We start from the raw sequence: 16,860 nt of genomic DNA, 5'->3' as shown, positions 1-16,860 counted from the left end.
CTGCCAAGCATTGCTTCCTTTTCCTTATGAACAAAACACCTTATAGACCTGGTTGTGTTTCCCTGTGATCTCCCTGACACCCACACAAGGGCCGGAGTTTAACTTTAGAATACTGCAAGGGCTTACAAATGCATATCAATGTTATAGCCAACCTTAACTCACTCTCAGTATTTTATTTGTATTTTCCTGATTGCATTTCAAACTATTTTCATTTTCTTGTCTAATTTTGTGTGTGTATGTATGTATATGTGTATGTATTTCCCTGGAAACTACCTCTGTAGCAGATAAACAAACAAACCAAAATGAGCAAGAAAAAGGTTAATGACCATTGGTTATTTTAATTCTTGAAAATACATACTTTGCAAAATATGCAATAGTACTGAGTTCTGTAACTTAATATACAAACTAGAAAAAGATGTAAAAAAACTGTAAAAAGCACCTAGAACCTCCATAAAAAGCCTATTTTATTATTTCATATTAAAAGTAATCAATCTCTCCACAAAGCAAGAAGTGGGATTAGGGGTTGCTCAAATTAAGTTACAGAAAAATATATAAAAGTAACAAAAATAATTACATATTCACAGAATACTCCCAAATTTTCACTTTTAACAATATGAATTACATAAATTAAATTTTCTTTCCAAAAATATCTAATATTCTACTTACTGTTACCAAAGAGATTAAGGTGATCACAGTTTTCTACCATTCAAATTGTAACAAAAATTTAAAGATAGAGTAACAGAAATATCAGCAAGATTAATAGCAGAGGCAGCCCAGCTTACAAATGGCCAAGAACCAAAAGACATTTAGAAAATCAATTGTTTGGAACTTAGAACCTACATTTCCCAAAGACACAATGCTATCCAGAAGTCTTAGATTCTTCAGCTCAGGTACACTGTATACTAATCCTGTGACTGGGAGAAACCACTTATCTTTCCAGATTTCAGATCTTTATTTATGAAATAACACAAGCATCTGTCCTATTTAACTAAGATTAAAAATTAAAAATGTGGGCTTCCCTGGTGGCGCAGTGGTTGAGAGTCTGCCTGCCAATGCAGGGCACACGGGTTCGAGCCCCGGTCTGGGAGGATCCCACATGCCGCGGAGCAACTGGGCCCGTGAGCCACAACTGCTGAGCCTGCGCGTCTGGAGCCTGTGCTCCGCAACAAGAGAGGCTGCCATAGTGAGAGGCCCGCGCGCTGTGATGAAGAGTGGCCCCCACTTGCCGCAACTGGAGAAGGCCCTCCCGCAGAAACGAAGACCCAACACAGCCATTAAATAAATAAATAAATAAATAATTTAAAAAAAAAAAATTAAAAATGTGCTGCAAAATGTCAAGCACTGTATAAATAAGGTGTTTTCTTATCATCTGATCCATAATGTAAATGAGATTGAACTACTATGCCCTGTTCTGACCCTCTTTTCTGAAGCTTCAGGTTCACTAATAAAGAAGGGGAGGGACTTCCCTGGTGGCACAGTGGTTAAGAATCCACCTGCCAATGCAGGAGACACGGGTTTGATCCCTGGTCCGGGAAGATCCCATATGCTGCGGAGCAACTAAGCCCGTGCGCCACAACTACTGCAGCCCGCGTGCCTACAGCCTGTGCTCCACAACAAAGAGAAGCCACCACAATGAGAAGCCCGCACACTGCAACACAAAGTAGCCCCCGCTGGCCGCAACTAGAGAAAGCCCGCGCACAGCAATGAAGACCCAACGCAGCCAATAAATAAATAAACAAATAAATTTATTTTAAAAAAAAGGGGGGGGGGAGTGTTGTGTCTCAGACAGTTTTGAGTCAGAAAATATCAGCAATTAACCATAAAAGCTCCCTTTGATATTCAAAGGTCTCTTTCATTCATTAAATACACATCTTGCTGAATAATCTTAAGAATATTAAATAAAACTAAATGTGTGATATATAATTTAAATATTCTGATAACATATTATACTGTCCCCTAAGGATATTAATTATCTATTTAAACCAATGCAAACCCAGGAAATGATAACAGCAGTAACAATCATAATTATAACCTGTAACATCTGAACTCTGACTAGGTTCCAGGCACTGTTGTTCTAAGTGCTTTACATGTATTATTTCTTCCAATTAATTTTAACAGTAACTGTGTGAGAAAATTACCATTATCATCATTTCACAGAAGAGGAAACAGAAAAGTACTTTCCTCAAGAACACAGGAATTTCAGTTCCTAAATCAAAACTAAAAGAGCAAAGCAGCCTACGAATAGTTGACAAGATTGGAAATATTCGTATAACCCATTAAAGAAAGAAAAAAAAAAGATTGGAAACCACTTAAAATAACTGAAAAACATTAAGGAAAACACTAAAATTTATAAAACTGATTAATCTTATTAAGAATCAATAAAACACTTAAATTTTTTTTACATGTTTGCATTTGTTTAACTTCCACAATGAAAAATTAGACTTTCAGAATAATCTATGACATTAAGAACAAGCTGGAAGAAGAAGTTTGAAAATATTATTTTAAAGTGACTGTCAATAAGTTTTCTAAATATATTCAAGACTTTTAGTCTGGTTTCAGAGTCTGTGTTCCTCACTAATTAGCTATACGAAAAATTAGACAAAGATCAGTAGACAAAATTTCATTAATATAGGAAAAAACCCCAATTGTGTGCTCTTAACAAGTCACAATCATTTAACCCACAACATTTCTGTAGAATGGAAAATATGTTATTCTGCACCTCTGGTAAGCGTATTCTTGCCTAGCAACAGAGTAAAAAAAATACATTATCAAACAACATTTAAAATAAGTCCAAGTAAACAGTACACATAATGTCAGCAGGTTGGCAGTAAATATGGGCATTTTAGAGAAATTATTTTATTTCATTTGTCTTTCTCTGAGTATTTTATAAAATGCTTGTTACTACACAGAAGAACTTTCGAATGACCCTGTCATATAGTACATTGCATGATATATAAATATATAAATATTACTTAAGACTTAGACATTTTCACTAAAGGATTCTCTTAGAGTCAGTTACCGAAACATCAGACTTTTGCAAATCTCCTGCGATTTAATGAGGCGTTCAGCCAATAATGCAATAAACTTAACATCTGAAAGATGAGCAAGATAAACTGCTTTAAAGCTACAAACCATGCCTCTGAAATCTACACTGTTTATATTACAACCATTGTTATAACACAAATAAACTATTTCAAAAACCAAAGTGTTATTGGTCCTAAGGAAAATTAGCTACATAAAAGGAACTTAGATTACTTTATGTAGATTATGAATCAATGCAAACTCATTACTAACTGTAAAAATAAAACCCATAATTCATGTAAAAGACAGCCTGTTAATTCAACTGATACTTCAATGCTTTTAGGTTAAAAGGTTTCCAAGTCTTTGGAAACTATGAACATTTTATTTATGACCACAATCCCTTATTCAAAATTCTTAAGTTCAAAACTTTGAAAAACATTAAGTTTTTGCTAGTGTGGAACATTAAATCAGTTTGCTGCAGATATATTAATCTTTTGATTACAGGATGCCTCAGATCCAGCTGAGGGTGTTATAAAAACACTCTACTACTTTTCTAAAATCCAGAAAATCACATGGCCCCAAGGATTTTGAAAATGAGACTGTGTATGTACACACATTCCAAATTAAGATGTTACCTGATATTCAGAATCCAGTCTAAACGAAGAGTCCCTTGAGTGATAGGTATCATTTAAACTACTTCCTCTGCTTCCAGACATCATCCTAGCACTTAAAGAGCTAGTGGGTTGAACAGAAATTCTTCTTGGAATCCTTGAAGGTTTAGACTCCATTCTTAATGTTTCCTGTGAAATGCAAATTTTGATTAATTGCCTTTTGGAAAACATGCAAACCTTTGATTCTTAATCCTCTCCTTAATGATCAGCTCAAATCAAGAATTAACCATGCAAATTAACCAAATATGGTATGGTAAACTGTGAGATTATCATCACTCTCCTTCTACAGGAAGAGGTCTGAAGTCCACCAAAGGTTCCCTATTGCCCATAAAATGAAGCAAACATGATAAAAGTGGTGATGAGAAACTAAGGTTTGTTGTTTCTAAAGTCTGAGCTCTTTTCTTTATTCAATTTCCTCTCTATATAAAATCCTAGGGACTTCCCTAGTGGTCCAGTTGGTAAGACTCCGCACTCCCAATGCAGGGGGCCCGGGTCTGATCCCTGGTCAGGGAAGTAGATCCCGCATGCATGCTGCAACTAAGACTCTGCATGCCACAACTAAGAAGTCCGAGTGCCACAACTAAGACCCGGCACAGCCTAAATAAGTAAATAAAGTAAAAAAGTAAATAAAATCCTACATGAATTAGCTCTTGACTCTTGTTATTCCTATTATGAGTGTTCGATACTCATACCATAGCATTAGCTATACTGTAGTATCTGTACACTCTTTAACACAATATGCTGTCACAGGATTTTGTATGTGCCTGCAAAGTCTATAGATTCCCCATTCAATTCCTGGGCATAGTCTTAAAACAAGATCAAGTGTTACTTCCACTTTGTACATACTTTTTTTAAGACATCATACTACACACTGTAATTTGTTTTCCTGTCTCCCCTTCTCAAAAGTGAGAATAATTTCTAAGTTTTCTTCACTAAACATTCCTCAACACATGCCAAGAGTCACCATTAACTATGCCTTATTTTTTAACTCTCTCTATAAATGGATTCATACAACATGTACTCTTTTATGTCTGGCTTCATTTGCTCAACATTCTATTTGTGAGACTAATTCTGCTGTTGCATGCAGCTGTAGTAAGTTCACTCTAATTAGTTTATATAATATTCCACTGTATCAATACACACAATTTATTTGTCTATTCTACTGTGGATGGACACTGGACTGTTTCCAGTTTTAGGCTATTACAAGTAAGGCTGCTATAAAAACATTAATTTTATAAATTAAAGAAAAACTTTTAAAGTTTTCTGGGGAAAGGATTTACAATGCGGCCTCTGAACAGCTGAGATACCACCAGTCTTGAGAGTAAAAAGAGAAGGGCAAAAGAAAGTATCAGTAAAAAGAAAAGAAATCACAATAATCTCTTCAACTCCTCCCAGTTACCCACTTTCAAGGTCAAAAATTATTCCCTTATTTTTCTGGTAGTGGATTGAAATTAAGGCAATAACAAAGTAATGTACTTCACTTGCCTGATATGCAGCCTAGATAGGTATATTTGCTGTATTAAAACCTTCAAATCTAAACATTTAAGTTAAAAATATCTAATTCACTTTCAATTCATTAACTTATCAACTAAGTTTTGGCATCATTCTACCTTAAAAGTTACTACAAAAGAATTTCCTTTTTCAATATCTGCCTCAAAAACATGGTGTCAAGCAATGACAAAAAAGAGGATGAAGATGCAAAAACATCAACAAAACATATGGCCTATACTGCAGTAGGATACACAACAAACATGAAAAAGACATAACACAAGCCTAGTATCAATTAAAATTACTCGACTAAGAGTATCTAGCTAACGAGAAACCAGAGTAAAAGCTATACTCTGGGACATGATGAAATCAAAGATAGCTTATCAGAAAAGGTCTGTTTGAAGTCCCAGTTAAACATGACAAGGTAATCCTTATGCATCTATTTTGGTCCCTCTTTCCAAAACCCCTATAAAATGACAGTCGATGAATCCAAAAGCTTTAACTATGAAAAGAACAGGAAAAGGGACCATAAAAGGCAAGAGATTTCAATGTTATATTTGGAAAATCCAAAAAAGTCGGAGGAGAGGTAGAGTAATTCAGCAGAGAGGATAAAAAATACACTCTAGGTATTTTTTAGAAAGAGGTAGGAATTGGAAGCAAAGCAGTTGGCTTTAGCATCCTAGAAAGAATCAAGACCTGGAGATACAAGGTATCATAAAAAAGGGATGATGCATGGAGTAGCTGAATTAAAATCTGTACTTGGAGAAGTAAAACCCCCAATTCTCCCCCTAGCACCATTCTTCTGAAAACAGGATATTTATTCTCTGGAGAATAAGGATCTCCCATGTAACCCCACCCCCACTCCCCCAGCAAATATACAATCATCTCTGCAAAAGTTAAGTATAAGGAATAAAAGAAAATCTATATATTCAATGTTGAGACCCAAAAACTCTTTCCTGGTGCTGTTTTTACAACGCTGTCAGAAAACCAAACAAAATACCAGAGATAAGATTTCTGGATACTGACATTTGGAATGCTTCCAATTACACAGCTAGCCTGCCATTTGACCATCCTACCCAAAGCAAAGTCCACTAGTCAGTCACCAAGAGTTTCTAATCAGCTTCTTTTAGTGCTTCCCTCTAATAGACAAACATCAAGGATCACTAGGTATCCAAGGAAAACCTCCCATAAGACTAAAGTAAATAACAAAAAAAGGAACTTAAGAGAAAATCTGGGGAAAGGAGCTAATTAATTACCATCCTCAAAGGGAGCAAAAGACATTCATTCATAAAATAAGAACAGGATGCTTGAGAAAGCAATCAGTATAATGAACAGCTTGTGGAAATTCAAAATGTTACACACTTAAAAAAGAGATGTGATACACTAAAATAAACCAACAGAAAGACTGGGACACCTCCCAGAAGTAGAAAATGTCACTCAAAAAACAGGAGAATTGTCCAGGGGAGTTATCAATCATTTGACGGTAACTATGGTTACAGAAAGAGAGAAAAAAGAAAATAAGGTAGAGAAAATTACCAAAGAAACGAAAGAACTTTTCTAGAATTGAAGGACACAAATCTCTGCATTGAAAGGGGTCAAGAGTACTGGGCAGGATCAAAGAAAAAAGACCAACACTAAGTACCATTTATCATCTTGAAATTTCAGAACACCAGAAATAAAGAGAAGATTCTATAACTTACAAGAATGGAAAAACGGGTCGTATACAAAAGAAAAGTAATCAGAATGGTTTCTTAATTACAACTTTAAAAACTCTCAAGACAATAAAGCAATGCCTATAGTACTGAGAAAAAAATTTAGCATTGAACTCCAATCTAGCAACTAAATGTGAGGTGGAGAAAAGAGTATTCAGACATGAAAGACTTTAAAAAACAATTAAAAAACAAACAAAACCATAGGAAGTTAGTTAAATGAAAAGCAGGTTCTAGGAAAATGGGAGTGTGAAGAATTAAAGAACCAGGCACAGAACCCAGGAAACAGTTACAAAATTACGCAGAAAGCATAGGGAGCAAACTGATCAAGACTGGAACAGGATCACTGAAAATGGAAGCAAAGTTCTCAGGAAAAAATAGCATCATACGGAAACTATTTTGGCTCGTGGCAGAGATGATGATACAATTGGGGGAAAAATGCTGAGTACTTAGAACAAAGGGCAAATTTAATACATTAATTTTGTAACTTGGGAAAACAGAGCTATTGTTCGAAAAAGGAAATGCTGCAGTGTTTGGGTGAACTCTTTAATATTTGTATAGTTATGATAGTGTAAACATATACTGTATCAATCTTGCTACAAATATGCTGTGTGATTGAGGTGGGCAGGAGAAGTAAGGACAATGGTGAATAAAAAAGCACATATATAATACTAAAAAATCATGAACACATCATTTAGAAATATGAAGGTAAATCCTAAAACAGCTAAAAGGTGAGGATTGCTGCCTATGGAAAGCGGGACTGGGAATGAGGTAAAGGGTGAGGCAAAGGACTGCTGTTTTCCTTTTAAGCAGAGAGGACCATATTGCCTGGTTTGCCTAGACCAGTCCCAGTTTATGGCCAGAAAAGTCCTAATTTGTGCTCATTAACCTGCGACAATTATTAATAGTACCTGCGTTGTCTCTTAAAAGTGACCTGGTTTGAATGATAAAGTATACAGTCACCTAATATAAATCTTTACTACCTTCAGCTTTTTATAAATTCTATATATACATCCATACAAAAATTTTTATTAACAAGGTGAATTATGAATTGGACAATTAAAGAAGGCATACATTAGTAGAAAAAATACTAATGGTTAAATACTGACATGCAACAGCCCATAAAAGATTTAACAAGTAGCAAATTTGTTATTTTATCAAGAAGGCTCTACAAACACTAAACAAGAGACTGTATTTGTTGAGGATTTTAAAAGGAAAGATAAAATGTCTTTAAAAAGATACAGGTCTATAGATGGTTCTTTAATAACAGTGCTTCTTAATCATACCTCTCGTAGTTTACTTTGATTATACTTATACCCAATTCTTACTTGCAAAATAAAACTAACCTAGTAGAAAATCTCTCAAAACAAAGCTCTTGGGAGAAAGCAAAGAGGCAGAGTCCTCCGAGAGCTATAATTTATACTGCATGAAACTATTTTTGGCAACTCCTCTACATAAATTGATTGAATTTTGACAATGTAGGTGTTACCAGAAAATTTACGTAATCTGGTTGTATAAGTTGTAGGTCAAAAGCACAAAAAGTAGAAATAATGAATAAAATTAAATAAAATAAGCAGTCCTTGAAAAACTTCTACCAGACCACTTACAAGGTACTATAAGGCATCTTTTCAAGTTCATTCATTCAAGAAATAGTTTTTTACATGCTTAGTATGTGCTAGGCACATTAATTAATACTAAACAAAGGGACAGGGAGAGGGGACAACACTGAACCTACTAAGATAATGACTATGAAGAAGCTGTAGTCTAGTAGAGAACAAACGACACAAATAACCATACAACTTAAACAGTTTTAAGTGCTCTAAAGGAAGAGGTATAAGCCAGAAAAAAAGACTAGCAGGAAAAAAGTATCTGAAGCTCAATGCTTTTAACCAAGACTTAAAGAGTAAAGCACAAAAAGTTCATATGTACAATCTTTCCTCAGTGGTCAATGTAATAGCCTCTTACTTTCCTTTTGCCACTATTTAGTTTCCTTAAATTTCTTTAAATTTGATTCTAGAGTTGGATAGTTGAACTGTCTTTCTAGTGATAAGATAAAAACTTATCACCAGGGCTTGGTTTATAGATGTGTGTCCACCTATGCAGACACATGGGACCCTGTGCTTGATTAAAAGCTCTACTGCTGACATCTTGAAATTATTAATACTTTAACCTTTGAACTTGTATTCTGTAAGTGAAGGCAGATAGGATAGTGAAGCATGAGCTTGAGAAGAAGAGATACGTGCCTGTCTGCTATGCCTTGCCACTCAATTTGCATACAGCCCTCATTGCTATGAAGCTTCCATTCTTAACATGCTTAATTTTTACTCTCTGAGCCTCACTCAAGTCCTAGGCATGATGGATCCACTGGACTTGTGTGCTCATGTTCCTTATCAACACATCTATGTCTGAGTAAGCTGAGGCACTGACAGCTCCAAGAGGTCATTCCATTTCCATTCTTCAGAACTTGCTTCAACTTCAAATGCAGGAAGAAGGTAATGAACCACAAAGCCACAAAAATCTTATGATCAATATTTGAGATTTTTACTATATTGAACTTTTCAACTTGTGAAGATTCTCTGAAGCTGATATTTAACTGCTAGTTTACCCAGCTAGTTTTTTTTTTTTTAAGGAATTCCTTTATTTTTATTATTTATTTATTTATTTATTTTTGGCTGTGTTGGGTCTTCGTTTCTGTGCAAGGGCTTTCTCTAGTTGCGGCAAGCGGGGGCCACTCTTCATTGCCGTGCGCGGGCCTCTCACTATCGCGGCCTCTCTTGTTGCGGAGCACAAGCTCCAGACGCGCAGGCTCAGTAGCTGTGGCTCACGGGCCTAGTTGCTCCGCGGCATGTGGGATCTTCCCAGACCAGGGCTCGAACCCGCGTCCCCTGCATTGGCAGGCAGATTCTCAACCACTGCGCCACCATGGAAGCCCCCAACTAGTCTTAATATCACTGTTAAGTGTTCCCTTACCTTCAGGCATTTTAATAGTAATTGGCATGAGCAACAGAAGTGGAAAACAGATATTCATACCAACTCCAAAATTTATGTAGTCTTTCATCTCATAAACCTGTGGCTTGTTACCTAGAAAAAATTACTACATTTTTAATAGGTAATTTCATTCAGCTGGGCTTCCTAGGAAACCTCTGAAAAGCTCTTTAAAGCAAGTTCATGTTTTTGGTGGCCCATTAAACACTATAAAGGAGGTTTAGACCAAAAAAAGTTTCTCCCACCTATAAACAGTACAATTCAAATCTATTCTACGGAAATAATCTTAACTTAAACTTTCTCAGTCTAGGTAAAAAGCCTCAAAAAATTCTCTCATTACCTGACATGCAAAATTCTGTGCCCAATGCTATCTGCAAGTTAACAAGATCTCATAGTCTCATGTCAAATGCAACTGAAAACCTATCACACAACTTATACTAAAACAGACAAATTTAAATTGAATTTTACAATGTTTTTCAGCAAGACTTTACTTGAATATGAGGCCTACTCTAAGTAAACCAACAAAGTTTGTCTCTAATAATACCACACTAGGCCTTGTCTAAAGGCCTTTTCACCCTACTAGTAACAGCACCACTCCCCAATCATACTTTCAGCTGTTCTTCTACTACCTTAAAAGCAAAGTCTAAATTCTTTGCCCCAGTATCCAGAACTCTAACCTACCTTTTCCACTTAACTTCCAACTACCACCTTAAAAAAAATCCTAGTTCCAGTTCACCCTGGTGGGGAGGAGGTGGCAGGAGTCTCCCTGCATGCTATACCCAGGAGACAGGGAAAAGGGCATAAATCTTGGGACAGCCCCACCTCTGAGGATCAGGCACACAGAGCCCGCCTAAGACTGGAGAAGGATGCATAAAACATAGAACACCTCCTTTCACCATGAACTTTGCTCCAAATAGGAAGGTACAGCAGTTTACTGCTGAGGGAGTTACAACAGCCTTAGAGCCTTAGACCTCTCTGTGGTGCAGGGCCTGCAGGAAGTTGAGGCTAGTGAAAGAATACTCAAAGAAATCCTCCAGCACTCCAGCCTCACACTAAGCACCATGCAGCAGCAATCCACTACTGCAATACTTTGAAAATACATAAAGCAATAATAAAGTTCAAACCCAGCTTAACTACAAACTAAACCAACGCAACCCACCACACTAACAGTCTGACAAAAGAGTATGTCCATATCTAGGCATAAAAATTATTGATCTCAGTCTCTACTATTCTTTTATTTCCACTGTTTCCCATTCAATCAAAAATTATAAGACACAAAAATACAAGGAAAAAAAAAACACAACAGTTCATCATCAAGAGATCAGAATCAACAGAACCAGATGAAGAGATGGCCCTAGTGTTAGCAAACTGGGAAATTGATGCATTTACCAGTAGCCTAGGCAAAACTGAAAAACTAGGGAACTGGGAAATAGGCTAGAGGAAAACTATCCGGAATGAAGTTCGGAAAAACAGATAATGGTAAATACAAGAGAGGGTTTAAGAGACACTGAGGAAACAGTAAAAAAGACTACTGTACGTTTAATTAGCGTTACAGAAGGAAAGAACTAGAGCACAGAAAAAATTTGAAGAGAAATTGGCTGAACTGATCCAATCAGTCAAGAAGCCCCCAAAAAACCAACTAAAATAATTAGCAATTACACTAATTGCTAGATTACACATTCATACCAGACTGCTAAAAATCATTACACTTAAGAAAGTTCTGAAAATGCTATGGGAGCATTGAATGGGGAACCAAAATTTCCAACAAGATGAGAAAGACTTCAGATGAGGTAACATTTGAGTTGACCTTTGAAGATAGAAAATAAAAAAAGAGGAAGAAAGCATAAAGATGCTAAAGCATGTTGAAGAATTGGAAAATGGAAAATAATGTGTTAGGGATGAACGCAAAGGCTTGGAAAAGGAGAGAGAACAAGAAGGACTCTCAAGGATATAAATACATAAGGTAGATTATATCCAGATTGTAAAGGCAATCTTGTGTCCTTTGCTCAGAAGTTTGTACTTTAATAAGGCAACAATTCTGAAGCTTTTTACGAGCAGGTTGTGTATTACTTTTCTTCCCAAGGACCCCAGAAATTAAGTTCCTGACAGGCAATTAGAGCTTTCAAAGATGAAACAATCAGTGGTCCAACAAAACTTCAGTTTTGCCTAGCCTTAATAATAGATTTATATAGCTCCCTCCATTTCTTACAATTCTGAAAGTCAATAATTTTATTACCTTTGTGGAACCATGGGGAAGAAACTACTGCTATAGGCTTTAGTAGGCTCAGTATCTATCTACTAAAAATTTTGAGACAGCTAAAAACAAACCACCCCCCCCACGCCCCAAACTAAGGACAAGTTATTAGGAAGATACACAGTGGCTCCAAACGAATTAGTAAGAGCCAAAATATGGATAGAAGGTAGATTCAGAACATCCCAAGTAGAAAAGAATGTATTGGGGGTTGGGGGGGGGGGAGGAGGGATTGGATTATTCAGCATACTGATGAAAAACATTTTTCTCTTTATATATTTGCAGGGAGTTGGGAGTGGAGGACAAAGAAGCACACCAAGATGAGTTGGTTTTAGAAAACAGGTAGCCTGAAGTACCCAAAAGAGGTCTAGAAGCATGCTAGAAATAGTTCTGAAAACCCAGGAGAGCAACCTGGGCTAACTGATTTTCAATCACTTACACTGATTTTACTTTTTCCCATACACATATGCTACCTCCTTGCCTTCTGCTTGAACTGTATACCTTCTATCTCATCACTCTTGGTAGCCCCCCCCCCATGAATGTCTAATTAGTAGAATTTAGGGCACTATGAAAAAGTAAACTGAAAAACTTCAGGCAGTATAGGAAAACACTTGGAACAAAGGAGTTATACACATTACTTAAGAGTAAAGTTTTTTCTGAGCACCGCCACAAGTTGCCTACCAAATAGGACTTGAATTTTTGTTTTCTAACAAATTTGGAAAGCTGTTAATTCCTAAGATAAGAGAAATAGCAGAGCAACGCTCAAAGGTTTTTTGATGATTCTGCTTATAAAGGGATCTCTCAAATAACATGTATCCTCTCAGAGCCTCTCATGTTATCCTCTACAGATCACTGTGTCCCCTTCCTACAATAACAGTCTTGTTCTGAATCTGTCAACAGTCACATAGTAGTCATAAACCAAATGACCAGACAAACAAAAAGGCCCCAGCCCCATTCATATTAACAAACAGTACAACCTACACCTAAGACTTTCTCTTTATTTTAAATGTATTCATTAACAAAGGTTCTTTTTCCAAAACAGGAAACAGGATAGGCAAGATAAATTAAGCATTGCCCAATTTTTAGCATATGAGCCAACTTCTAACTTTTGTAAAAACATAATTTTGAGAATGCAAGCTTTTAAGTCTATCCCTTACTTGGTGTGACTCTAGGCTTAATCTAATGCTTAATTTCTTCACCTACAAAATGGGAATAATACAGTACCAACTTTACAGGTATATCATGAGCTTTGCTGGCACACAGTATATAATCCTCAAATACCAGCTATTATTAAGCAATACCATCAGATGTTAAAAGATTTTCATACAAACAGCTTAGTAGGCATTATTTTGGCTTTTTCATTATTTGAAATTTGTCTTTAATACATAGTAAAAAGACTTTTTAAAGTCATTCAGATTTATGTACAGGAGAATACTTGCTGCTGAGTAAAGAAAACTTACATACCTTATATAAGTATACGCATACAAAATTGGGGAAAAAATAGCCATTATTCACAGTTTACTGTATATCTGGGTGGGTTTTGTTTTCTTAACTTAGTTTTCCAAAACTTCTTTCATGTATCTGACCTAAGTTTGATAATTAAGGGAAACAGTTACTGGCAGATGAAAAAATATTTTTTTTAATCTTACATTACAATAAAATCTATAAAATCTATAAAGAACTCCTAAAAACAATTCCCTTTCTAAATTGTAGTACTGCTGGTTTATACCCCTTAGTATCTGTACACCACAAAGGAAGTAGTAAATACTAAGCAACAAGAGTACTATTCTATTCTGGTAAATAATAAATGGAAAATAAGGTCAAAATCACTTTGCAAAGTGGAGTTTAGGTTACCTGAGTACGCTTTAAAAAAAATTTTTTTTTACTATGAAAAAATTTCCAACTTACACAAAAGTGGAGACAATAATGAGCCTTCAGAAGCCAAACAACATTCTTCAACAATTATCAACATTTGACTATTTCACCCTCCTCTATTTTAAAGCAAATCCCAGTCATGACATCCTTAAGAATGTCTGTTCTTAAAATATTCTAAGCAACCTGTGGTAATTACAAAGTATGGCTACAAATCCCTCCCAGCTGAATACCCACACCCTTTTGCATTGTCCTCTTGCTGGTCTGCAGGGGAGGAGGTGGAATCTATTTCCCCACCCCTAGAGTGTGGGCTACCTTGTGAGACTTACTTTGACTAAGAATACACTATGACATTGTATGATTTCCAAGGCTGTAAGAAGTCTTATAGCTTCCACTTTCACTCTCCTGGAATGCTGTCTTGGGACCCCCATGTCATAAAAGACCACACTAAGCAAAGCCTACATGTTTAACCAACACCAAGTGCCAGAAATGTGAGTGACGCCATCTTGGACCTGAATCCTTCAGCTGAATAACTGATACATGAGTGAACCCAGGGGAAACCAGAACTACCCAACAGGCACACAGAGCTGTAAAAACACTGTAAACAGCAGTTTTAACCCACAGGGTTTTGAGGTGGTGTGTTATGTAGCAATAGAGTAAAGCTTTGTAACATTTCTTTTACTTTCCTACAATTATCATTATGCATCCGGTCTTATGAAAAATCTGATTCGATTTCAGGGTCTAACTTAGACTTTGTCTTTAATATCCAGGGGAGTTACAGTTACTGAATTACCAAAAGCACAACATTACTACACAATAAATTCATGGCATGAAGACCAGAGTTATCATAGAAAATACCAATGTATTTCAATAGCCAATAATCTTCCAGAAATATAAACACAGTTACAATTCCTTTATTTACCTCTATTTGGTATATACTTTTGTTTAAAAAATCTGCTTCTGGGAAAAAAATTTTTTTTTCTTAATGGGAAATCGTAGTGTTTTATTGATCTTAGTGAACATGGAGACATGAAAACTAAAGGTAGTCACATAAGGAAAGCACTTCTAAAGCACAGAACTTTTGGGGTCTTTAAAAAAATGCCTTGATTTTTAGCTGACAAATATTTAAGACATAAAGATACACCCAGGTCTTAAAAAATACTATCAATAACTAGAAAAAAGTTCAACATCTCCATGAGAAAATAGGACTATGATGTTAAGTCTACGTTAGAATACTTTGAAATAATCTGTCCTCCTTTGAAGTGTATTTAAACTGTGTCAAGTTTCAATCTTCATTCCATAACTGGAAACCATTTTAGAGTTATTCTGAAAGTGGGAAACACGTTACACTGAAGTGCAATGATCATAATGAAGAGATGAAAACTAACTTTTAAGGTTCAAAATCTGCCTTCTTAAAGTTATTGACAAAAGTGGGTATATGACAGTAGGTAATTTTAAAACCAGGTGTTCAACTTATCTAGTCTAACCAGTAGAGCCACAGAGAAATACATTTGAGAACAAGAAAAACCAGTTTTGACCACATGAGTTTGGACCAGAGAAGAAAAGTTAAAAACTAAGATCATGAAAAGTAAAACCCAGCCAACTCTCAAATTATAATTTTATCCTGCTCCCCATTTCTGTGTTCATCTTATGATTAGCAAGTGTATTAAAAATCGAAGTTTTGCAAAATAATAATTGAGAAGATAAATTATTTCACTATAATTCTGCTTTAGTGAATTCAAGTAGATCTTAGAACTCAAAATCTTTACTCAGTTTTAAATTGTAATTGCACTAATGTGATCAGTTGTTGATTCAGTTATTTAACAGTTAAAAGGTTCATTAGTTAAGTTTAATTTGTTGGTTAAAAATCTGTTGGTTAAAATTAGTTAAGTTTAATTTGTTGGTTAAAACAAGGTTTGATACAACCTTGTGCATTTCACTTATGCATTCCCCACTGTTCTTTATTACTAGCACTTAATTATCTGTAGTAACAGAAGGATGCATCAGCATAGATAATTTAAAATCATTTTTTATTTGGCTTAGGAACACAACAGCTCTTTATTCCCAACAGCATAGAGCACTAACTTTCTAAAACACTACTGAAAGTCTTTCATGTCATGCTCTAACCCTCCATTCAATTGTTTCAGCTATGGGGAACAAACTGTCCATTCCTAAAACAAACCATGATACCATGACTTTCAGTTTCCTTATCAAACTCCTAATCATCCTTCACATCTCAGTTCAAGCAATACTTCCTGTAAAAATTTCCCCCAAGATCAAACATCTCTTCTCTGTGCTCCCACAAATACTACCATATATCAATACTTACACTAAGATAATAGCAGTTGTTGTTTATACATTAGTCTGATGATTAAATTGTGAGTTGTGGAAGGTAGAAGCTGTGTCAACCTCCTTCTTGTAATGTGAAGCCCTAATCTAGTAGCTAAAATACAACAAACTTTCAAAAATTGTTTTACATTATTTGATAGTTTTACACCATTACAATTATTTTCCTAAAATTAAGCGGGCAACTCTTGAACATATACCAGATGAACAGCTGTGTGAAATGGATATGTAGCTGGTTAAAAATTGGGGCCATGGATGTCTTTTTATGTTCAAGCTTATTACCTGACACCTTCACATAGAACATATGTGCATGTCTATATAGGGGCATCTTTGTGCTTTACCTGGGAAATTAAACTCTCTTACCAATGTGACAGAAACAGAAATTGCCTGTACTTAAATAAGCAGGAATTTTTAACCATTCTTATTCACGACATTTGACCCAGCATGCAACTTCGGAAAAAAACTCAGGGCTATGCTTACCGACCATGCTTACATCTGTGGTATAATTTAGGGCAAA

General features: G+C 35.7%; 1 protein-coding gene across 5 annotated transcripts in view; it reads right to left on the bottom strand.

Annotated features, from left to right (window-relative positions):
• MARCHF7 (membrane associated ring-CH-type finger 7) overlaps window positions 1–16,860 on the bottom strand; it is a 45,436-nt gene that overhangs the window by 26,958 nt on the left and 1,618 nt on the right. For all 5 annotated transcript variants that reach the window (XR_009504195.1, XM_059927952.1, XM_059927954.1 and 2 more), the window contains exon 2: window positions 3,657–3,821. Coding sequence is in view for 4 of the 5 variants with exons in the window: in XM_059927952.1 (XP_059783935.1) it covers window positions 3,657–3,809 (153 nt within the window). In the remaining variant the exon portion in view is untranslated. The remainder of the gene's footprint in view (window positions 1–3,656; window positions 3,822–16,860) is intronic.

The sequence above is a fragment of the Balaenoptera ricei genome, chromosome 7 (genome assembly GCF_028023285.1).
Source record: "Balaenoptera ricei isolate mBalRic1 chromosome 7, mBalRic1.hap2, whole genome shotgun sequence".
Lineage (NCBI taxonomy): Eukaryota > Metazoa > Chordata > Mammalia > Artiodactyla > Balaenopteridae > Balaenoptera > Balaenoptera ricei.
This window is presented reverse-complemented; position numbering and strand designations above follow the sequence as displayed.